This window comes from Pteronotus mesoamericanus, unplaced genomic scaffold (genome assembly GCF_021234165.1).
Source record: "Pteronotus mesoamericanus isolate MK-2021 breed Mesoamerican mustached bat unplaced genomic scaffold, CSHL_Meso_final scaffold_137, whole genome shotgun sequence".
In the NCBI taxonomy this organism is placed as follows: Eukaryota; Metazoa; Chordata; class Mammalia; order Chiroptera; family Mormoopidae; genus Pteronotus; species Pteronotus mesoamericanus.
The window spans coordinates 3,395,685-3,419,754 of record NW_026555306.1 but is presented as its reverse complement, the minus strand read 5'-3'; the positions used below and the strand labels follow the sequence as shown (position 1 = coordinate 3,419,754).

Below are 24,070 nucleotides of genomic sequence, written 5' to 3'. Positions count from 1 at the left end.
CCGGGGCCACTGTTCCCCGCGGTGGCGCCCACCGCCATTTCCTGGACCGCAGTGATGCTGTGGCTGGACCGGCCCCCCTGGCTCTTTTTAGGAGTAGCGTGCGCCTCACCTCAAACTGTGGGAGAACTCGTAAGCACAAGATTTATTACCGACAGCCCTCCCTCATCCGTGTGGCTCAGTGGTGTGGGTGTCATTCAGAAAAGCGAAAGTTCGCCGGTTCATTCCCAGGTCAGGGCACACGCCTTGGGTGCGGGTTAGGTGCCAGGTTGGAGCGCATTGATGCAACTGATGGGTGTTTCTCTCTCACATCGATATTTCTCTCCCCTCTTTCTCCCTCCCTTCCACCTCTCTCAAAATAAATAAAATCATTGAAAAATAAAATATTAAAACTAAGCACTGAAATATATAGCCATTGATTGATGAGCTACATGGCTGTCGTCCATGGACTACGGAGTCCGGCAGCGTCTACGCTTCACCGGCGCTAAAGAAAACCCGAGGCTCCAGGAGCACGGGGGGCAAGTTCTACACACAGGGCTAATGGTCTGAGCAGTGGACATGCGTCTTAGGGTTTTGTCCTGGAGCATTATGTTGTGAACATTCTCCATGTCATTTGAGAGTCTTTGAAATCTATTTAAAAAACGAAAGAGGTTGAGTTCCTTGGATTAACCGTGTTGATACATTCAGACCCTGCACCAACTTCCTGGCATTCCAAAGCTTGAGATGAACCTGTGGGTCCTCACTCTGAAATAGTTCTACACTTATTCTTGTGTTAAAAAGGCTAAATAATGAAAGTTATTTATACCTGTCAGTTAAAACAAGAAAACATTTATTGTGCAACACGCACTGAGATGTTTCATATATCCCAGGCACTGTTTGAAACCCTCTACAAATATTGACACATTTTATCTGGTTTCCATCATCATTTTACAAACGAGGCAACCGAGGCACAGAAGCCATCGTCACTCCCAGAATCACACAGGGAGTAGCAGGGCAGGGTCTCACCGGGGCCCTCCAGCGGCAGAGTTCCTGCTCCCCCAGCACCTGCCGCCTCCACCGTGTCTGCGCAGACGCTCACAGAGCCTTCTGGAAGGTCACGCTGCCGCTGGCCATAGTGTGCTTTGAGGGGAGCAGACAAGGGCTGAGCATGGGGAGGGGCTCTGCTTTTTACTGGATTTGCTGCTTAGGCTTCTGCAAAGGGCAGGTCTAGACTTCGTGACACCAAGTAGAGACAAAGGTCTGAGCGGACAATCCCTAAGGCTCTGGGCCTCCTGCTCAGCGAAGGGCCGACTCTGAGGGCCCCTCTCAGCCGGTGGTGGTGAGTGGGCGGCCTAACAACTTGGGGGAGGTGGAACCTCAACCGGAGGCCCTTTCGGCTCAGGCCCCTCAGTCTGGGCCGCACCCGTGTCACCAGCTTTTCCAGAAGGTCGGGGGGAAGCCACGTGGCTGGGCGGTGGGGCCTGCCAGCAACCCCACAGCAGTGACCTTGAAGTCCCTTCCTGTTCTGTCCCATTTTCATATGATTGTTTAAAAGTAAAATTAGTACGTGAAATGGAGATTTAATTTCTCTCACAATTTCAAAAGTCTGTGGAAAGGACAGGAAGCATATGCAGCCTCTGTCACTGATGCCCTACCTGTCCCGTCCTGCCCCGCCCAGCCCCAGCCTGTCCCTTCCCGCCACGGGGTCCTGCCCCGCCTTCTCCTCGGGGCCTGGTGATATCCGCATGCTCCTCCTTCCCGGACAAGGTCCCTCTTTCTGGAAGTTCTGCCTAAAGGCGGCTTAGCCGAATGCCAGTGACCGCGGCCCCACCCCGCGTATTGTAGTTGGGAGAAGCCAGGACCTCGGGCAGCAGTGTGCACCCTGGGTTTAGGGTGAAAGTGGACAATGGGAAATGAGAACACCTCTTTGGTTTATTTATTCCAGGAAAATTTTTTGAGGAGGCAGCTCAATTCTTCTTGTGTGAGTCTCTGCCTCGCAAACGACAACTTCCTCCTGGCAGTGGCAGGCAGGCTGTGCAGCCCTAGGCTAGGTTGTAGGACAGGCGCATTTCCGTCCCCCATGCCGGGGACTCCTCGCTGGCCCACTTTCAGAGCCGTGCTGCACCCGCCCGCTGCCCGCCAAGGGGAAAGGCAGCCAGGACTTCCCTCCAGTGACTGGAGAAAGGTGTGTGTGCGGGGGCTGGGGGGAGAGGTGGGGGATGTCACTCAGATCCAGAGCTACAGCCCCCTCCTTCCCTGTGCATCGCGCCCCTGTCCCTGCCACATGTGCTGGTGAAGTCGAATCAAGAACCAGAGCCCTGTGATTGGGTGGAGTTTTTATTAGTGAAGCAAGCAGATCATGGTGAAATTTGATTATATTTGCCAAAAGTGGAGATACCTTGCGGCTTCTGGAATCCCCGTAAAGGACCCCTGTCTACAGTTGATGACCCTTCCCAAGCGTTCATGAGCCAGGACAGTTTGTGGGAAATTGCACAGCTTGTAAAGTGCCTTGTGTTTCCACCAGGTAGAGAAAGTGACCCAAAGAAATGAGCTGCCCCAGCGAGGGGGCCCCAGGGCCTGGGGTTCCGCTTCCTGACTCTGGCTCTAGGTGTCGGGATCCTCCGACAGCAACATAACCTCCCAAGGTTGGCCAGAATCATAGAAAGAGGACCGGTCCCCCAGATTGGACAGATCTATTGCTAAAGGAGAAAGAATAAGAAGAGTGATGGAAGCTGAGTGTCTCCTGTCGCCAAACATCCAATCCACCTGCCAGAACTCGGTCAGCACCGCGGCCCTGTCTCTGGGCCCGTTCGGGAAGCCGAATCCGGAGGTCAGCTGGTCACCGGTCCTCTGTCAGCTGACACTGCAGAGAGAGAGGACGAGAAATGGAGGGACGGAGAGAACATGGGCAGAGGAGCGGAAAGAGGGCGAGAGAGAAATAAAAACACAGAGAGAGAGGGAGGAGAGATGGATGAACAGAGCAGGAGGACGGGGACGGGGACACCGAGACCACGGCAGGGCGGCGGCGTCATGGAGAGACCAGGCATCCAGACCCACCCCGGCCTCTGCACGCCCTCTCCCTGTGAAGGAGCCGGGACCTCACCTGGAACAAACCCTGTCGTCCGCACACCGGGCCGAGGAACACTGGCCTCTCCTTTTGACCACGAAGGTCTCCGGGGGATCCGAGTGACCCGGGACAGCACTGCTCGAAGCAGACCCTGAAGGTGCAGTTCCCACACTTTTGGGTCCTGCTCAAGGGCACCACAGCGTTGTCATAGCAGCAGTGCTGTTGGGGGTCATAGAGCTTGTCTCCACATGTTGTATATGACTGGCAGAGGAGCAGGTGAGCGGCCGTGGGAGACACTGGAGGAGACACAGCCGGTTTGGCCCGGACGGCTGGGCAGGCGGGGCCCAGCCTGGGGCGCTCTGGGAGCCGCCCCCCACCCGCACGTGTCCATGTCCCTCTGGGCTCACCTGGGACTCCATGTGCGCAGAGGAGGGTGACGACGCAGAGAGCAGCCGAGGCAGCTGTGGGAGAGGAGACGGGTGAGGTCGGCTGGAGGGGAGCCGTGGGTCCACCTCGGGAGCCCAGCCTGGGGCCGGGCCGGTCTGAGGGGCCCCTGGGCTGACGGAGTTCAGGGGGAGGCTGGGAGCGTGCAGGGCGGCCCCCGTGCCCTGTGCTCAGGGGGTTTGTATAAGGAGCTATGGAGGGGGAGGGTGCTGGCAGGACTCTGGGAGAAGCAGGTGTAGGGTTGGGGGAGGTGGGTGTTTCCTGGGCAGAAGCTGAGAGCAGGAGGCCCAGGTGCTGTGAGGCCCTCAGGGGCTGAGCTTCTGGCTTGTTGCGGGGAGGACCCGCGTGGAAGGTGGAAGATTGCGTTGGGAGGGGCAGAGGGACATGTGTGGCGTTGGGCATGAGATTCAGAAGTGAATCCGAGACGTGCACGGGTGTGACTGGGGATGGGGGTCAGCGAAGGCCTGGCGCTAAGGAGGACGATGAGGTGGGGCCGGGGGTGGCTGAGCTCGGGGCCGGGCTCTGAGGGAACTGGCGGTGGGTCCTCCTTACCCAGGATGTAGCATCGGGAAGTCATGGTTCTGGGTCTCTCCGTCAGCGCCTGCAAAGTCAGTGGAAGGTCTGCAGCTCCAGCAGGTGCTTTTATCAGGTGTGGGTGATGTCATTCCATCTCCTGCCTCCGGTCCCGGCCTGCAGAGGCATGCTTGCCCTGGGGTAGGACGATCCAAATGTGGTGCCTGGCACCGTGGAAGCCTCTGGCAGCCAGGAGAGGACGATGCCGCTCCTCTGCCGGATACTCTGTGCAAACGCGTCCCACTCATGCCCACACCACGGCCCTGTCCACCGGCAGGATGGCACAGCGCGTGCCTCCCGGCCATGCCGTCTGTTCCAGAGTGAAGATCAAACCGGAAAAGCCGGTGTTGGCACTGCCCGTCACCACCAGAACCAATAAGCAGAGACAGGGATGGAATCCTGATGGGCACTTCATTCAGATGGCCGGTCGTCAGAGCAGTAAAGCCCATCCTCTGCTCCTGCGGGAAATTATCTCTTAGGGACACCTCAGCCCCATTGCAGCATGGACAAGGTTCCCTTCAGGGACCCAGAAAGCGGAGTTATCACTCCTGTAGGCAGCCGAGCCCCTCTGCATCTCTGTTCTGCCTTTGGAAAGTTCCTGCCCTCCGATCTCTGCTTGCCCAAGACAACCTCCAGTCTCACTCCCCCTGATGCCACTGCACCTGGAGCCCAGTCCCAGCCAGAGGCTCCTCCATGCAGTGCACCCATTTCAGACAGGAACCAGGGCGAGGACACAGTGAAACACGTTTTCCAGGATGACGCCAGGCAGGCTGGGACCCAGGCCTGATGGCCTCTGCCAAAATCTGGTACGCCAGCAGAGTGAGAGAGAAAACATTCCCCAGGGAATGTCTGAGATTGTGTGTTGGGGAACGTCCTGTCTGGTTCTGAAACTGTAGCCCTGCTGACAGGCGAGAGGGCCCCAGTGCTGGAAATGATCAAGGAGATCTTGGGAAAATAGGCCACTGAGGAGACAAAACCTGTCCCCCTGGCAGGGGCGCAGCGCCTGTCTCACTCATATCACCCTGCTTGGCCCTGTGACAGCTGGTAGTCAAAGATGGATAAGACCTCTCAAGAGGAAGGATGACCTAAGACAGACACAGCCAATATGAGTAGCAGTTCAAGGACCTGGGGGACATGGAGGAAGGGCAAAAAGGCCCACACCCATCAGCTTGGCTTGGACATGACTGGGGTCCTATTTTATCTGAAAGAAGTCTCCTTGTCTCTTGGCAGCCCCCTCCCCCTACCTGGCTCAGGTCGGAAACAATACTGGAGACAGTCCTAAACTGGATCTGGTGGTGCCCAGGGGAAATCAGGCCGAGAAGTAAATTCTTTAAAGCATGCTTTGTTTCTCCTTCAAAAGCTGTGATAGCCAGCTCATGCTGGGAAGGAAATTTATATTATTCACAGACTCTAACCTTAAACTTTTTGGTGCTCTCCTGTGTACACTCTCATGTTTACTAGTCTCCTCTTGGACCCATGTAAATCAGTGTGTTCCTGCACTTGCTTTCTTCAAAACATCATCTATTCTTTGTAAACATTAGCATACTTATGTAATGAGATAACCTGCATATTCCTATTACCTTGCCCCACTGATAACCTTTTCAATAAAAGCCTTTGGAAAAAGGGTCTTGGGGACTTCTCCACTAGAGGGAAGTGACCTTGGCCCTCTCCTGGCAGACAGAAAGGTGTTTGCGATGTCTTGTGTTTATTCCCCCCATCCGTGACATCCCGGGATGAGCTCTGCAGGATCCGAGCCCCACTACCTCCTCAGCTGGCTCCAGACAGTGACCCTCAGATCCAGGAACCCCGTGCTGCCTGCAACACATCGCTCCCCGTGACAGTTGTGCATGAATAGAAAGAGCCGGCCCATGCCCTCTGGCACACAGCTGAGTCATAGGTGGTGGAGGGAGATCAGGACAGGACAAGGGTTTGGGAGCTTGGATTGATAAGCAGACGGCTGGTCCTGAGATCTGTGGACACTGAGAGCCATTAACTCAACGCCATGGAGGCTCTGGAGAGAGACTGTGGGATTTGCATCCTGCCTTGGCCCCTTCTACTGGTATCGGAGAAGCCTTTGCACACTGTCCTGTCTAGTTCCACCACCAGATCCCTTAGCCATCCCCTTCCTGTTAGGTCCGCTGTGGAACACAAGCTGTCAGGGGACAGCTCTGTCTCCTGCGTGACAGCCCCATACTGGTAGATTTGGGCCTGTGTTGGTTGAAGCCGTCCTTAGGTGTTGGGATTGTGTCCCTCGTAATGGCTAGAAAAGTTCCTGGCTCTCTTGGTAATAAGTGTAAGATCCTGACCTCAGTCATTTGTTTTATTCCCTCATCCTGCTCCCCGAATCCAAGCAGGGCACTGATCCACTGTTCTACTAGTCAGTGACACAGGCTGGAACAGAACGCAGGACTCCTGGTCCCAGTCCAGGAGCCTTCAAGGACCCCTGGCCTCACCGCTCTGGCGGCTCTGCCTACAGGCAGGCTCTGCCTACAGACACCCCTGGACAAGCCGCAGGTTGATGTTCCCAGCTCCTGGTTGAGACCACAGTGCTGGGCTGCCGAATGTGAAGCCCAGGACACTGGCATTTCCTGCTTTCTTCCCGGCATTACTCCTGGCATTCCCTTTTCCCAGGAATTGATTGAAAATATCCCTTCTGTCAGCATCTAGCTGGTATTTCCATCTGGCCTCAAGGAGCTGCTTCCAGGGATTAGGCAGGAATGTGAGAGTTTCGGGTGTATAGAAAGAATGTGAGGTATGCAGGAGGCGGGACTGGGGCTGCCCAGGGTTAGGAAGTCCTCCTCTTCTCTGGTTGGTGAGGAACATGTGTCGCTCCTTGCACTAATCACATCATCAGGAATTTAGTAACTGATTCCTCTCCCTGCAAAGGGGCATCTGGTGGCCAGAGAATGGATGGGAAAATTAATGGCTTCTCTCTACTACAGCCCTTGTTGGATCGTCCACGTAAATCAGTGAGTTAAGGACCTTTTTATCATAGGAGGGGCTGGAAGACCAGGTCCTAGGGTGTGAGCCCCAGAATGGCACTGCTGGTGTGACTCAGAAACCTGGATGTCACATCTACAGCCCCAGCAGCCTCGGGCACCTCAGAGCCTTTGCCTGGACCTGCGGTGGCTGCTGGGGAACACCTGGTGCGTTCTGTGCTGCCCAGAGCTTCCAACGCAGCCCAGCTGCAAGGCCTCCTGGGAAAGGCAGTCTGAAGCGGACTGTCCTCTGGGGACAGGGAGCCCCTGAGTGGTTGGGAAGGACGCCAACTGTCCAGCACAGCCTTCATGGCTCCCCGTCATTTCAACTTACTACAGCTCCATAGGGCAACTCCAGGTGCCTCCCGTGGCCCCACCCCGTGTCCCACAGCTGTAGGCCCCCCCCCCCCCCTCCCCACTTTCTGTTTCTCAGTGTCTGTGCCCCCTCCACACCCCCATCTTCCAGGGCCCATGCCTGGTGGTTCTTGCCTGTGTCCCTTCTCCCTTCCCATGCATTCTATTCATCCTCCAGCTTCCACTTTAAATGTCACCCTCCAAAACGTCTCAGAATCCAAAGGCTTCAGGGAGTCACCCCAGTATATTCTGATGGCACTTTGGACATCTTCTTCTGCTGAGCACTGCTTACATCCCTTTGTCCCTTTGCCGTCCATGTAGACACTTGAGAAGCAGGCGCAGTTGTGGTTTTGGGTCATCGGTACGAAGGAATGCCAGGATTCAGGGGCCCATTAGATCAAGGGTGTTCGATTTGGTTGAACTAGAGCAGCCTCCACTCTGCACAAGCAGGTGGGGATCAGAGTCACACTGTAGAGCGCGGGTGCTCCGGGGAAGTGTCACTCCAGCCACAGACGCAATGACAGGAGGCAAGTGGCCAGCACCCGAGGTGTGCACAGTTCCTCCGGCTTTCTGGGCACAGAGCCCACTCAGCTGCTTTTGCTTTTCTTTGTTATGTGTGGTCAGATCCATAGGCCATACGTTTACCGTTTGATCCATTGTCAGTTCAGTGGCATTTAGGACATTCAAGATGTTGTCTAACAACCACCACAGTATTTTCATCACCCCCCCAAACCCTATACTAAGAAAGAAGAAAGAAAGAAAGAAAATAAAGAAAACTGCATACTCATTGAGCAATCACCGCCCACACCATCTTCATTCCAGTCCCTAGAAACCAGGGAATCTGCTTTCAGTCTCCATGTATTTACGTATTTTGAATTTTCCATAGAGGGAGCGAGAGGCAATATGTGCATTGTGTCTGGCTTTTTTCCCTTATCGCAATGTTCCCAAGAGTCATCCATGTTGTAGCATGTATCGGCGCTTCATTTCTTATGAGAAATAACGTTTCATTATAAGGATATACCAATTTTGGTTTATCCGCTTACCAACTGAGGGACTTTTCTGATGTTTATACCTTGTAATTGTTGTGAATAATATTGCTGTGAACATCTGTGTACAGATGATTGTTTGAACAACTGTTTCAGTTATTTTAGTTATCTTTCAAGGTATAAAATTGCTGGTCCACATTGTAATTTTACGTTTTACTTTTTGAGGGATAAAAATTTTCCACACTCATCGTACCATTTTACATTCACACCGGCAAAGTATGAGGTTTACAGATTCTCATACTTTGAGAACAGAGAAGCCGCGCGGGACACTTGGAAAGCAACCGACGACTCGAGATGGGATCGATGTAACCAGTGTCATCATCGTGCTTGTTGGTCTCACTGACGTGCTTGAGAAAAAGCCCAAAGGCTCTGCAGTAGACTGTGACCCCTGAGAGTCAGACCAAGGGGATGAGCCTCAGCGTTTCTGCTGTCTTCTTCGTGGGAGCTCACCCTCCTTGTGGCTGAGTGCGCTGGATCAGCGGGAGGGGCCGCAGCTCCCTCTGAGAGAAGCCCCAGGGGATCAGAAGGCAAACGTGTCCCTCCCCCCGAGGGAGGCTGACTGTGCGCTTGGCCTGTTTTCCTTTTCACTTTCTTTTGAAACTGTGTGTAAGCTGCACAATGATGCAACATCTGTGTTTTCCAATAGATGCAGCCAAGTCAGGGTTATGAGTAATTCATCACTTTACTGCTAAAGAAGGCTCGGAGCCCTGGCTCATGTCACTCAGGGCAGGCAGGGCCTGGATGCTGGTGGCCAGGGTAGGTCCCACGCGTGTGGGACCCGGGGGCAGCGGAGGGGAGGCTGGGAGGGAGGTTCTTTGCACGGAGGGGCCCTTAGGCCTCCCCAGCAGGGGGATCCAGGGCCCAGCTGACCACGAGCGTTTGGGGGAGGGCAGGGAGGCTGCCTGGAGAGGTTCAGGCACCGGTTCTCAGAAGGGGAGTGTGTCCGGACTGACACACTCTGAACTCGGTGCTTTTTCCTTGACATATGTACATGGAATATTCATTTCTCTTTTTAATCATTTTTTAAATGTTATTCTATTACCGTTGTCCCAATTTCCCCCCTTTGCCCTCCTCTGTCCATCCCACCCCACCCCTACAGCCAATTCCCACATGTTGGCCATGTCCGTGGGTCACTCATACATGCTCTTTGACTAGTCTTTTCTCCTTCTTTCTGCCATTATTCCCCTCCCCCTCTGCTCTGGGCACATGCATGTTTTGTGCCTGTGGTTCTGTTTTGTTTGTCAATTTCCTTGGTCATTAGATTCCTCTTAACGTGAGATCATACGGTATTTTTCTTTCACTGACTGGCTTCTTTCACTGAGCATGACATTCTCCAGTTCCAACTATGCTCTCGCAAAAAGTAAGAGTTCCTTCTTTCTTCCTGCTGGGCAGTATTCCATTGTGTACATGTCCCACCGTTTTTGGATCCACTGATCTCCTGAAAGGCTGGTTCCAGCATTGGCTATTGTATACAGTGCTGCAATGAACATAGGGGTGCACAGGTTCTTTTGAGTTGGTGATTCACGATTCTTAGTGCATATTTCCAGCTGTGGAAACTCTGGGTCAAAAAGCAGTTTCAGTTTGAGTTTTCTGAGGAAATCCCATACAGTTTCCCACAGTGGCGGCATCAGTCTGCATTCCCCCCAACCCTGTACTAGGGTGCCCTTTTCTCCACATCTTCACCAGCACTTGAACACAGAGCTTTCATTCATTTTTCTGCTCATTCATTCATTCACTCATATTCATTCAATATCCCCGAGCACCTGCTCTGTCATCAGCCCTGTGCTAGTTGCTGCTGGGGACCCCACGTGACTTAGTGTCAGGCCTTGTCCTTCTGGTTCTCACGTCCAGCGAGGGACACGGACCACCCCAGACAATAAGGACCCAGAGTGAACAGGGCTGGGAACGAGGACCACGGGCATCAGCGGTGGCTTCCTGGGGGAGAGGCTGTCTGAGCTGTGATTTTAAGAATGGGCAAGAACTGTGACTCTTTCAGTGGGGCCCAACCCTGGGGGGACAGAGGGCAGGGCAGAGCCAGGCCCCCTGTGGGACTTAACCTGGGTGCACTGGGACCCCTGGCGCGTCCTAAGCAGGGGACAAAGTGGTGAGATTTGCGCCTGTGGAAGACCCCAGTGCGTGTCTCCTGTGAGGGGGTGGACCGGAGGGCTGAGCAGGAGGCGGGAGTCAGGGACGAGGCTTCTGAGAGCAGAAATAATGGTGCCAGAGCAGAGTCCCAGGGGCTGCGGACTGCACGCTCCCTCCCTGCCCTTCAGACTGCCCCCCGCAACCGCAGGGCGGGGAGGCCGCTCCCACTGGGGGTCAGGGCAGCGTTTCAGCCTGAGCAGCCTTCCAGCCTGAGCAGCCAGTGAGTTTGTCAAAATGGATCCTTCCAAAACTAAAATAGAGTTTATTGACAACAGAATAATGCACACTGCCTAGAATGTTAACCTTTATTGGGTAATTCAACTTGCTTTTGAACTGTGTACGGCCCACACAATGATACAATATCTATGTTTTCTAGTAAATCACGTACACACAGGTAGGAAACATGGGAGTGGGAGGCCTCCGGGCACAAACCTGTGCCTCCTTTCCGGACTAGCAGCCCCATCACGTCTTCCACAAACATGGGTTTGGCTCTCACGTCCTCTGCCTCGGGCGTTTCCTGGGATGACCAAAGGTGGGCCCTGCAGCCAGCTCAGCGTCCCTGTGGGTCCCAGAGATGAACAGGATCCCTGGGGCAGAGCTGGGGTTGGCATCTCTGAGGAAGGAGGAGCCCATCCGCCCTCCTGGCTTGGATCCCAGTGTCTGTAGGTGGCTGAGTCAGGCCTTGGGTGGCAAACAGAGGGAGAGCGGGGTAGGGTAGGGGCGGCTCGGGGGCGGGGCGTGTGGCCAGGGCATGGAGGGCCAGTCCGTGGCACTGAGAGCCCTGACTGGACAGCGATGAGGGTTTGGGTCAGACAGTCCTGGGTTTGGTCTTTACAGTGTTTGAAAGGGTTGTATTTGTTTTTTCCAAGTAGCCCTGTTTGTTTCCCTGTGTAAGAGAGCAACAGCGATGTGAGAGAAAAACAGCAGCGGGCAGCCTTGTCACGCATGCCCAACTGGGGAAAAAACACACAACTTGGGCTTGTGCCCTGTTTGGGATTCGAGCCTGTGACTATCAGTTTAGGAGATGATGCTCCAACCAAGTGAGCCAAACTCGCCAGGGCACCTGCTCCTTCCTAAAGTCCAAACACCTCCTCAGCGCTTATGCACTTGTCTCTGGAAAAGGAGTGTCAAGACTGTATTATTCTTTTGTTTCTTTTCTATATTACAGATTATATATTGCAATGATTTTTTCCATGAGAGTTTATATACAGGTAGAAGTAAGTTACACTGTGTAGGAATTTCATTTCATAACAACAAAAGAAATATTGTGAAACATTAATTTTTAAAAAGGAGGACACTGGACTGAATAGAGTGAAGAATAGAAAATCTAAGCCAGTTTTCCCAAAGTGTGGTCTGGCGACCCCTGGGGTCACTGAGGTCCTTTCATGGGCCCACAAGGTGAAAACTAGTCTCATCATGATCCTGAGAGGTAATTTTCCTTACCTTTTCTGCCAGTGTGTGTGAAGTTTCCCATGGCCCACGTGATATGTGATGATATCATTGCTTTGATGTTAACATGCAATGGATTTATTCTAGTTATTTTAAGTAAGTGAATAGATGTTTAAACACATTTGCAGTGTGAATGTCAACAAGGTAAAGATGAATAGCTATGCAGTGTGTGCTGGTGCTGACCCCTACTGGCTGCAGAAAGGCAAATGGTCAAGTTTTAGGCATGGGAGCCTGCTGTTAAACCTTTGAGAGCCTGAGATGGGATATGGTGGGAGTATTTACACCCCAGCAACTCTATAGCATGGCGCCGTTTTTCCTTCAGAGAGCTGGTTTACCAGTACATCCTATTGTATATAAGCCACATAGACAAAAACTTCTTGAGGATCCTTAGTAATTTTTGAAGCATAGGTTATTGATTATGTTATTACAGCTGTCCGTATTTTCTTCCCTTTGCCCCCTTCCACCTGGTACCCTGCTTCCCCCCAGCAACCCCCCCACCTCACTTCATGTCCATGGGTTCTGCTAATGAGTTCTTTGTGTCGCCATTTCCTATGCTGTTCTTAATATGACTTTGTCTTTTTTGTACCTGCCCATTATGCTTCTTAGTCCCTGTACCTCTCCTCACATTCTCCTCCTTCCACCACCCCACTGATAACTCTCGAAAGGATCGCTATATCTATGACTCTATTCTGGTCTGGTTTTTTGCTTAGTTTGCTTTTGGTTTTGAGATTCAATTGTTGATAGTTGTGAGTTTGTTGTCATTGTAACGTTCATAGTTTTGGTCTTCTTCTTTTTCTTAAATATGTCCCTTTAACATTTCCTAATAAGGGCTTGGTGATGATGAACTGCTTAGGTTTACTTTGTTTTGGAAGCACTTTCTGTGCCCTTGCATTCTAAAGGATAGCTTTGCTGGGTAGAGCGATCTTGGCCGTAGGTCCTTGCTTTCCATCACTTTAAGTACTTCTTGCCAGTCTCTTCTTGCCTGCAAAGTTTCTTTTACGAAATCAGCTGATAGTCTTATGGGAACTCCTTTGTAGGTCACTGTCTCCTTTTCTCTTGCTACTGTTAAGATTCTCTCTTTTTCTTTAACCTTTGGTATTTTAATTATGATGTGCCTTGGTGCGGTCCTCTTTGGGTCCAACCTTTTGGGGGCTCTCTGTGCTTCCTGGACTTGTGTGTCTATTTCCTTCACCAGATCAGGGAAGTTTTCTTTCAGTATTTTTTCAAAATAGTTTTCAACTTCTTGCTCTTTCTCTTCTCTTTCTGTCATTCCCACGATCCAGATTGTGGCCCTTTGGGAGACTTCCAGGCTCTTGTTAGTCTCTCCTTGTTGTTTGAATTCTTGTTTCTTCACTCCCTTCTGGTGGATTGTTTATTTATTCCTTAATTTCCAAATTGTTGATTTAAATCTTGCCTTCCTTCCCTTTGCTCTTGGTTCCCTGCAGATTTTTCTTGAAATCACTTAGGGTAGGCTTCATTTCTTCCCTCATGCTTTTGCCGTCCTCAATGAGTTCTCTGAGCATCCTTATCACCTGTGTTTTGAGCTCTGCATCTGATCGGTTGGCTACCTCCATTTCACTTAGTTCCTTTTCTGGGTTTTGTTTCGTCCTTTCATTTGGGCAATATTTCTTTGTCTCCTCGATTTGGCAGCCTCCCTGTGTTTGTTTCTGTGTATTAGGCAGAGCTGTTTTGACTCCCTGTTTTGTGCACCATCTGGATGAATATGGCTTCTTTAAATCCCTGACTGTGGGACATCCATACAGGTGGATTTTCTGGTCGTTCTGGGTGTGTTTTGTTTTGAGGTTGGTTGTGATCCTCCTCCTGGCTCCTGTGCAAGGAGGTGAAGCATGTCTACCTACGCTTGATCGGAAGTCATATCCTCAATAATTTTTATGAGAATAAAAGAGTTGTAATACAAAAACATGTGAGCACCACTGGTCAATTTAAACTAAAACCCACTTGAGCTCTAACCTAAATCTGATGTGGCCTCTAGTGGTAGAAATTAAGATGGATGCGATGATATACACACAAACATAAACACCTAAAAATGTGTGTGTTTGCCTTGAAGAAATAGCAACATACAAATAGAGGTCACATTGATTACGTATTTTTAGTGTCTTGATTTTACATTATAATCTTCAGTTCAATGAAAGATGTGTGCCAAGAACTGCTATAAGATTTCACATCGTATAATTTAATCCTCCTATCTATTGAATAGGATAAATGTTACTACCTCGCTTTTGTTTCCTAAACCAAAAGTAAGAGGCCAACATAATGTCTCTTTACCACACCTTTGAATATTTTGGTGCATAACTGCTGCAAACAAGGCACCTCCCCTGCAGAACCAAATCCCAGATCAGGAAATCAAGATAATACATCACGGCCATGTATTCCTCAGGGCTCCTTCAGGTTTCACCCGTTGTTGAAAGCTGCCTTTATAACAAAGGGGCCAAAGTCAGAACCACACGCTACATTTCATTGTCATGTCTTACTCGGACTTTCATGGCGCCCTTCAGAGTTCTGTCGTCCTTTCCCGATTGGTTTCATAGTAAATCAAGCAGAACTAGGGATTCATTCAATTAAGGGCAGGGACCCTGACTGCCTGGAGCCCTAGGTCCTGTGTGCGCACGCGCCTGAGTTTGGGCGGGAAGCCAGAAGTAGAATCTGACGTGAATGAACTTGAGGCGCAGGTGTGGGACGGCCCGGGTGGGTAGAGGCTCTGCGTGTGTTCCCAGTGCTTGGCACAGATGAAGTCATCCTCACAGCCCTGTACTATGTGTGGGGGACGGAGGAAACAGGGACTCCTGGTCCAGGGCCTCCAGACCGTTTAGGACGTAGTGGTGCCTCAGGCAGTTGACCTGTGATGGGCAGGGCCTTGCCCGGAACCACAGGGCGCATGCGCGAGGTCAGCGTCTGGGCGGTGATTTCACGCGCTCTCTCGCAGTCCCCGGACTGGCGCTCTTCTGGTCCGTGAGAGGAGTGCCGAGGGCCCGGCCCTGCCGCGCGCGTGTGCGGGTAGGAGGAAGGGCGCGGCAGGTGGCACTCAGGCCTCCTCCTCCGGGAAACCCACAGTCCGTGGGGTTCGGCCACTGGGAGGAGGCTTGGGGCCCGCGGGCCTCTGTCCAGGGTTCTGGGCGTCCGTCACCGGTCAGGCTCACGGCCCAACCCTCCACTGCGGGCGGCGGTTCCGCCCCTCAAGGCTGTGGAGCGTCTTTTTCTCTGTCGCCTAGGATCCACGGGGACGCCGCAGTGCCCTCCCCCAGCCCCGTCCCTCTTTCGGAAGTTGGGCCTCCTGCGTTCCAGAGCCTGTCGCCTGTGACCGCCGTTCCTTCCCCGTGAGTTGTAGTTGGGAGAGTGCCCTCGGGAAGGGGTTCCACTGCAGTTTGTGGTGAAAAGAGGACAAGTGGAAGCGTCCTAAATTAGGCGACAAGAAAGTGGGTGACAGGACTGTGGTGGGACGGGGCGGAGACACGATTTGCTGCTGCGGAGGGCGGGCCTGGCCCGCGTCCTTGGGGGAGGCGGGTTGAGTAGCATTGAGGGATCATCAGCCTGCGGTTTTGTTCTTTGTTTTTATTTTTATTTTTATTTTTTTGATATTTGGATTTTGAATCAGATGATATGTACACTTCTCAGAGTGGGCACAGGAAACGCTTGGAAGTATTGACCTCAAAAATGTCCAAGTGCTTTTCAGTGAGGAAACACTGAGTTTTGTGCCCAGTTTACTTCCCTTCATGTGTGTACTTTAACGCACTGGAAATATTTTCAATGAAAATATTTCAAAAATATTTTTAAGTCTTCTCAAAAATTTGGTAAAAGGTGTTAACCGTAGAAATCTAAGGTCAGGTACAGACTGGAAACTCAGAGAGTAATTTCCTCTTCACAGGTTTTTCTCCAGTTGTCTTTTGCAGTTTTTTTCTTTTTTCTTTTTTGTCATTGATGATGGAAACACAAAGGTTTCGTTTAAGGACCTGTTTATTTTTCTTTTGTAATCAGTAGTCACTCATGTACACGTTAAATCACAGTTTTATTTTTAATCTTTGACTGTTTCCATTCTTTGATGATTTCCGTTACTGTATTTTGGATTTATATTGGTTTTATATATAAGAACAGCACGTTGTAAGTATCAGCAGCTCGGGAGTAAATAAAATGTAAAGCAAAGCTCCTCCCCATCCTTAACCTTTGTCTTCCTCTCCTCAAAAAACACCTATTGACAGCGCCTAGCGTGACTTTCCAGAAGGTTCTGCACTGACATGACTAGAGGTAGCCGGGTCAGAGGTAGCCTGGGTAGGGGTCCCCAGGTCAGAGCCTGGCCTGCTATTAATTGTGTGACCTGTGTGAGTTGCAAGGGCCTGTGTACCTCAGTTTCCGGAACTGGAAAATGGTGATGAAAACCAGGTAAAATGAATTCATATTGTGAAGGATTTCCATCTGTGCCTGGCGCATATCAAACATTGTGTACGTGCTTATTGGAACAGAACCTTTTTTTGTTTTAAACTTAACACACATATATCTTTCAGTCTTTTGCCTTTTAAATGAAATTTGAGAATATTTTTCTCTGGGGACCCATGCGTTCGTGTCAGGCTTTCTGTGGCTGAGTACCGTGGCGGTGTCTGACTGCACCGCGATGGATTTCACCGGGACCTAATTTCTTCCAATGTTTCACAGACATTTCGGTGACATGGAAAATATGCACGGCGTCATGTTAGAGGGGAAAATCCTAGGGTCCAAGTGTCCGTGCACTGTGAGCCAGTGACGCAGGGGTTCAGCAATGTACGTGTTTTCAGGAGGACTCGGTTTTCGTTTGAGGGCCGGGGAAGGGGAGGGGCTTGCCCGACCCCAAGAAGCTGGGATGACCGTGTTTTCAAACTAATATGTCTGGAGCTGGGTTTCTCCCTCCCCCCTCCCCCAATCGCTTGCTTCTCAATAGTAATTTTTTGAGCTAGAATTTATATAATAACTTTAAACACGCCGTTTTAAACATTTAACATACATAATTTAGTGGTTCCCTTGGAAAGCGTATTTATTTAGTTGGGCAACCATCACCACGAATTCCCAGTAACCCCTCCTCCCGTGCCCTGGCAACCAGCAACCTACTGCTTGTCTCCATGGGTTTGACTCCTCTGGACATTTCATAGTGTGGAATCCTGCGTGGTCTTTTGGGACTGGCTCTTTCACTGTGCATGGGGTGGGGGTGTCAAGGTTCATGCATGTTGTAGCGCAGCAGTCTCATTTCTTGCTGTCAGTGATATCCCACTGCAGGGCTATGCCACCTTTCGTTTATCCATTCGTCAGTTGATAGAAGTGGGGGTTTTTCAATTTCCATAGGTGACTGTTAGGAAAAATGCTGCTATGCAAAATAGATGAACAAACAAAACAGGAGCAGACTCACTGACACAGAGAGCAGAGTGATGGTTGCCGGAGGGGTGTTGGGGGGAACTGGGTGAAAAAGGTGGAAAGAGTAAGAAGCACCCACTGGCAGGCACAAAGTAATTCCAGGGGGAGTAAGCGACAGCCTAGGGAATACAACCGACAGTATTGTAGTATCCGCGTATGGTGTCAGGTGGCTTCTTCTTAAAATAGTGGGCGGGGGGAGAGTATATAAAGTACATGCTTGTCTGACTGCTATGCTGCACACCTGAAACCAATCAAAATAATATAGCGTGTTAACTGTAATGGAGGCTAGTATGGATATCCACTTACAAGTGATGTGCGATGGTTCCCGTGGTTTTCATTATGATTTCCCTCGTGACTAAAAATGGTGAGCAGCTCATGTTCTTATTGGCCATTCTTGTATTTTGTTTAAAGAAATGTGTTTGTATCGTTCAGCATTCTTCTTTATTTTGCTTTTGATTGCTGACTTATTGTTATAGTCTAGGTAAAATTCTTTCACCAGTCATGTGATTTGCAAACATCTCCTCCCATAGTATGAGCTGTCTTTTCACTTTATTGATGATGACCTTTGAGCTTTTCATTTTGATGAAATCTAATTTATCTGTTCTTATTTTTGTCTCTCCTGCTTCTGTTGTCATCTAAGAAACCCCTGCTTTCCTCTTCCAGGGCACAAAGATTTACCGCTAGCTTTTTTGAAGGATTTTATGGTTTTAGACTTTGCATTTAGTTCTGCGGTCCATTTTGAGGTGATTTTTTTTGTATGGTGGGAGCAACAAGCGCTACTTAGCTCTTTTGCTTGTGCATCTCAGTCGTCCCAGCGCCATTCGCTGAAAAGACGATCCTTTTCTCATTGAGTTATCTTGGCAACCTTGCCAAAAGTCAGTTGACTATGCACGTGAAGGTATATTTGTGGACTCTTGATTCTGTTCAATTGTTGTCAATCAGTTCTCATTTATGATAGCTTTATAGTGGGTCTTGACTTCGGGACATTCAAGTTCTCCAGCTGTTTCCCCTTTTGGTACCTTGTGTCGGCTGCTCTGGTTCCGCACCATTTCCCTATAAATTAGTATGAGACTGCAGTTTCTGCACAATAGCCAGGTGGCTTTCGATAGGAATTATGTTGTATAGGTAGATCAATTTGGAATTATGTCCATTGGAACGATACCAAATCATCTGCTCCATGACCATGGAAAAATAGTTGTATTTCATAAATGTGTCACATGGCATTATTTAAGTGGATTTTTGTGTTGTAAGACTACATAAACTATTTGGTCTTTTATTTTCTGACATAGTCAAGAAGGTGTTGATATGTAAATGAGTTGGGGGCATATATTAACTTGTCCACTGCAGTTGCATCTTCTGTTCTTGCGCCTTCAGTATGCTCTCTATTCCCTTCCAGTTCACCCAGAGTCCAGAAAGTTCTGGGACGACCTCCCCCCGGCGATAACCCCATCATCCAGCTGTTCGGTTGAGGCCTAGATGCCGGGCTGTCCTTGGGCCCTTCTTCCTTGTCCAGGGAGCCCTAGTCCACACTCTGAGCTTACCACCTGGCCTCAAGGGATTTGGGGTGACGTGTTCAAGGCCATTGTCTGCTTGTGTTCTTTTGTACTGGTGTCGCCTCCTAGCTGTACTTCCCTGTGTCCCTGTAGGAGGAAGGAGGTGGGCTCTCTCTTCGCAGAGACCTGGGCCGAGTTGAGGTTGCGGTGACACTGGCGAGCATCTGAATCTGAGCATAACGTGGCCGCTTACTTCCAAGACACGTGCCCAAAGACGGGACACTCAGTGACCGCAGCGTCTGCACCTGGGTGACCCTCCATCACACCTGGTGTCTCATGGTGGTTCCCTCATCCACATGGCAAGGTGAGATGACGCATGTCCTTGGGTACTTCTCTACGGTTTTGCAGGATAGGGTCCAGGTTTTTGAGTGAAAAATGTTCAGTCTTCCCAGTTGGACAGCGTGGCGCTTGGGCATGCCTGGAGTCTGCGCATGCAGCCGGTCCCGCCCTGCCAGAGGGTTCATCCGCCCCTCACGCCTTGTGCTTTCAAAGCCCCTTCTAGTGATACTGGGTTGGGTGGTTTCCGTTTGCTGCCACTGAGCACTGGAAGCAGGGAAAGGATCTGGTGTGCACCCCCAGGTGGTGACCCTTTTAAGCGCGCGGCAGGCACCTGGAATCGGGCCTGACACCCTGAAGATGCAGGTGGAGCAAAGAGCAGCCTCCCCATGCAGTCAGCAAGCACAGGGCAGGGCCTGGGGCACCGGGGAGTGCCCGACCCGCATACCTGACATTCTTGGAGCACAGGTGACATTCCTCCACCTTCTGGCCTGTGCCCAGGGAGAGGCTCCCTGTAGTCAGGTGGAAATAACACCGCAGAGCTGCCAGCAGGGAGAGTCAGCATGTTTAGCTGCTGAGCCACACGGAAAGGCACTGGGGAAGCCTGTGACAGGCGGAAACCCCAATTTCCTTCTTTGTTTCACATTCCCGAAGCTCAGGTCTGCCAGCGGCACCTGGGGAAACGTCTCCCTGAGGGTTTGTGCAGCAGTGCGTCACGGTGGGGCCGGTTCGCCCTTTGGGAGGGGCTGGGCCTGGGACTGACGGACACCCCATGTCTGTAACCTGCTGAGGGGCGTGGTGCCAGGGCCTTCCTTACACCCAGGGAGCTGGGCAGAGACAGTAAAACCAAAGGGGTTTCAAGATGTCTTGTCTCCGATGAGAACCAGAGTGTCCTCTGCCGTTCGGAAGATCACAGTGTCCCCGACAACCAGGCAGCTGGCCGTGCCGTGGCAGTACTGTTCCCTGACATAGCGGAGCTTTAAGTCCAGTAGAGGTGGCCGGCTGGCCCCAACAGTGACCACGGACACTGGGCAGTGCAGAGGAAGCTGGCTATAGGACTTCTGTTGTCGGTGGCGGTGGTGGTGGTTTTGTGTGCCTAGTGACCCTGGCTGGATACAGGACAGCCCCTCCTGTAGGAATTTATACTGGTATCAGGAGCAATTACATATGGCACACATTTGTATAAAATAAAGCTTACTATGCACACAGGGGAGGATAGGTTCCACCAAGGGGGAGGTCTCCGGTTTCGTCCAGGGTGAAGTAAGGGGGAAGTGGGTGAGCCAGCACTCTGATTTTGGCCAGGAGTTGGGGCCGGTGTTGCTCTTTGAGGCCTGACCTTCCCTTAGGAGTGAGGGGCGGAGCCTGAGGACTTTCTGAAGGGCTGGGTCAGGTGTGGGGCTGGAGGTGGAGGCATGGGGCTAGAAAGCTGTCAATCAAACACCAGAAAGGGCGTCTCTCTTTTCATTACAGGATGTTGAACATGCCTCTGTAAATGGTGTGTGTTGCCTTGGTTTCATGTCTCCATTGGAGTAATCCTGGCAGGTACTCACATTTTGATATTACTATAGAAACCTTAGCGAGAGTGATGAGTAGATGAGGTCGTGGTGATCTTAAAACTGCTAGCATTTCTTCCAGGTGGCAGCGACTTCTCTTCCAAGAGTTGATTCCTTATTATTTTTTCCAAGAGCTTATTTGAGCCAAACTGGCAAATAAGCCAGGGAGCAAAATCTCAAATGCTCCCCGATTTCCTGTTTTGACACATGTGACACTGGGAGGGATAAGGGGCCCTCGCCCAGATTGTGGGAGCAGAGTGAACCCGCATTTGCCAACTAGTTCTGGAGTACAACTCACAAAGTAAAGTCAGTTCTTCGTGCAGTGTTCCTGGGAATCTACACACATTTTAACTATATTCAAATATTCTGTATTTCTCAATATAGTCTTTTCTGTCAGCATACAACTGAGCATAGTACTTTCTTAAAATTATTTTTTATTTCTGTAAGATTGGTAGTAATCTCCACTCGTTCATTATCGATTTTAGTAATTTCAGTTTTCTCTCTTTTTCTCTTGGTCAATCGATCAATACAGTCTTTATTAAATTTGATAAGCCGTTTTTAATGGCCGCCTTTTATTTTTCACGATTTGTATCCTTTTTTTTAACAGCAAAGTTGCCTTGAGGGCAGTTAGTTATGGGACAAAAATGATTGCAGCCAAAAAGCACAATATCTGTGGCGAAAATACCAGGCACGTGTTTTGGAAGCTTGGGAAGAGGCAGAGGTGCGAATGAAATCTGGCCCGTGTGTCCCCAGAGCCTCAAGGGGTCGAGTTAGAGGCTCTCCATGTCCGCAGCTTTGGGGACCGGCCACTGCCCTCCAACCACCACAGCCTCCCACACGCACGCCCTGTCCCGGTCTCCCTCCATTTGCTGCCCCACAATCTGCCTCGGGGGCTCCGGGAGAGCAGGCTTCGGGCTCAGGAGGGCGGGCTGGGTCCCCGCTGGAAGATCTACTCAACTCTGGCCTGGGAACAGGCTCCTCTGTCTCAGCCTGGCTCCCTGCTCGCCCTCGCCCTCTTCCGGGCAGAGAAGGCAGGCGGCTGCCAAGCCCACTCTGCCTCCCCAGAGGAGCTGGCACCGTGTGTGAGAGCCCAGCGTTTCCAGCTTCTCACTCACGTTAGTTCCCATACAGCTGCGTGACTGCGTGTGCTATGATTGCTGTGAGACGGTGTTAGTACCTCTGTGTGTTCTGGACCTCTCTTTTTAGTGCTGCTGATTTTGCTGTATGTACCATATTTGAATGCTTCGTAATTGGAGCGCAGGGTTTCGGATGGCGGTATCTTCCTGTGGCCTGGGCCCCCGTTTATCTCTAATGATGCTGTTGTCTGAAAGCGCAGTCCGAGAGCATAGAGGTACGCCCGCCCTCTGTGGTTAGAGTGTGCATGTATATCATTTTCCTCTCCTTCCCATTTCAGCCTCTCTAAGTCTTTATATTAAAAATGGGAGTCTTATGAGCAGCATAATTTGCCTCCATGTTTTTAAAACACATATTTTATCATTCTTTTACTCCTCTCACATTTAGATAATTATCGATATGTTTGGAGTTATGTCTACCACCTCCCCTTACGTTTTCTATTTAGCCAATCTGTTTGTTCCTTTATTTCTCCTCTCTTTCCTTCTTTTGGATGTCTGGCTTTTTCAGCCCTCCACTTTTTTCTCCTATTTAGTTTGTTAATTAATCATCTCTTATCTTTCTCACAGCGGTCGTTTTAGGGATTACAATATGTATCAGTACTGTAGTCAGGTTCTGATAGTTGCTTTTAACGGTTCCCAAGTATCGCTAACCTTTAAATTCCACTTCCTACTTCCAACTCTCACGTGATTATAGTTGTCATAAATTCGGTTGTACGATACTTCACACTCCACAGTGAATTAAAATTGCTATTCAGTGTCTTCAGTGTCGTTGTACCTACTCCCACAACTGCTCTTTGATGCTGCCTTCCCTCCCGCCCGCTTTTCCCGTCTCATCCTCTGGAGGCGAATCCTCTGCCTGAAGGCCCTCTGTTGGCTTTTCCTTGAGCTCAGATGTGCCAGCTGTGACCACGCACTTTTTTTTTTCTTTTTTCCTTTTCTTAGACCATGTTTGTTTCGCCCTTTTTCAGAAGTATTTTCTCTGGTTATTTCTTTTATTTTGTCACCTGAAAGGTGGCATCTCATTGTGCCCTGCCTTCTGTCATTCTGTTGAGAAGCAGGCTCTCACAGGCTCACACGTGTTCCCTAAAAGTCGCGTCTTTCCATCTCATTTTCATTTTCAAGGTTTGTCTGTGTGTTGGTTGTTGGGCCCTCAGGGTGCCGCCCTTCTGTGGCTTCAGGACGGGGCCCCAGGGCAGCTTTGGGGTTGGAATCTGCCAGACCTGGGTGCCACCCGCATTCTCCCCGAAGAGCAGAGGTTCACCTGCCACGTGGGACACATGGGGCCACTGCAGGCTGACACAGTTATTAGACGTGGATGGCTTCAGCCCACCCCTCCCACTTGCCCACACAGGCAGCCCTGTCAGAGTCGGCACGCTCCCTGCCTTGGTAGAAACACGAAGTTCCAACCGTGTGCCCATCTCTCAGCTTCAGGATGCCTCACGCTAATCCCAGGGTCTTGCCCAAAGGAAGGCCCTTCCTCTTTGGGCTTCCCTGCAGACAGGGGGAGGGAGGGCCTTGCTCCTCCGGGAGTCCCCTTGCCGTCTCCGGGTCTCCCGCGAGTGTGACCAGGGTTCCTTCACCTGTGGTGCGGCCTGCTTGTCATCCATCCCACAGCCATAACGACTCCTTGCCAGGGGCTGCCCAGTCTCCGGCAGCAGCTGCCAGACACCCAAACGAGAAGCTCCAATAACCGGCTGCCCCTTCATCCCCGCTTTCGGCCCTGGCCCCTCTGGTTGTCACTGTCCAGACACATGCCGGCCAAAAGTCCTGGTCCTAGGGCCCAGTGAGGACCAGGAGCAGCGCTGCCATGGCCATTGTCATGAGCCAGGACTTGGGGACTCTGTCTCTTCCCACCAAGAGGATGCTTAGGGTCTCATGGAAACAAGAGTATCCCCCTCCCCAATTGACTGTATTCTCTCCCCTGGATCCTAGGATGCAAGACCATAGCCGGAGGCCCCACTAAAGGTCACAGACCTGTCCCACATGCCCCCACTCCCCACCAACCTCCCTCCGTCCCTGGCCCGCCCCTCAGGACACGCAGGGATGCCCTGACCTCAGACGCCCCTGGGGGAGCCCCGCTGCCCTGTTCCCGCAGCCCCAGCAGGGCGTCTTCCGTTTGGGGCCGCCAG

The 24,070-nt window shown here is 51.1% G+C and overlaps 1 protein-coding gene across 1 annotated transcript; it reads right to left on the bottom strand.

Annotated features, from left to right (window-relative positions):
• Nucleotides 1–2,829: 2,829 nt before the first annotated feature.
• Nucleotides 2,830–4,064, bottom strand: LOC129082682 (insulin growth factor-like family member 1). The gene is given in 5 exon segments (XM_054588397.1): nt 2,830–2,839; nt 3,080–3,162; nt 3,164–3,339; nt 3,451–3,504; nt 4,040–4,064. Coding segments are annotated over 5 exon segments (348 nt in total).
• Nucleotides 4,065–24,070: the final 20,006 nt, after the last annotated feature.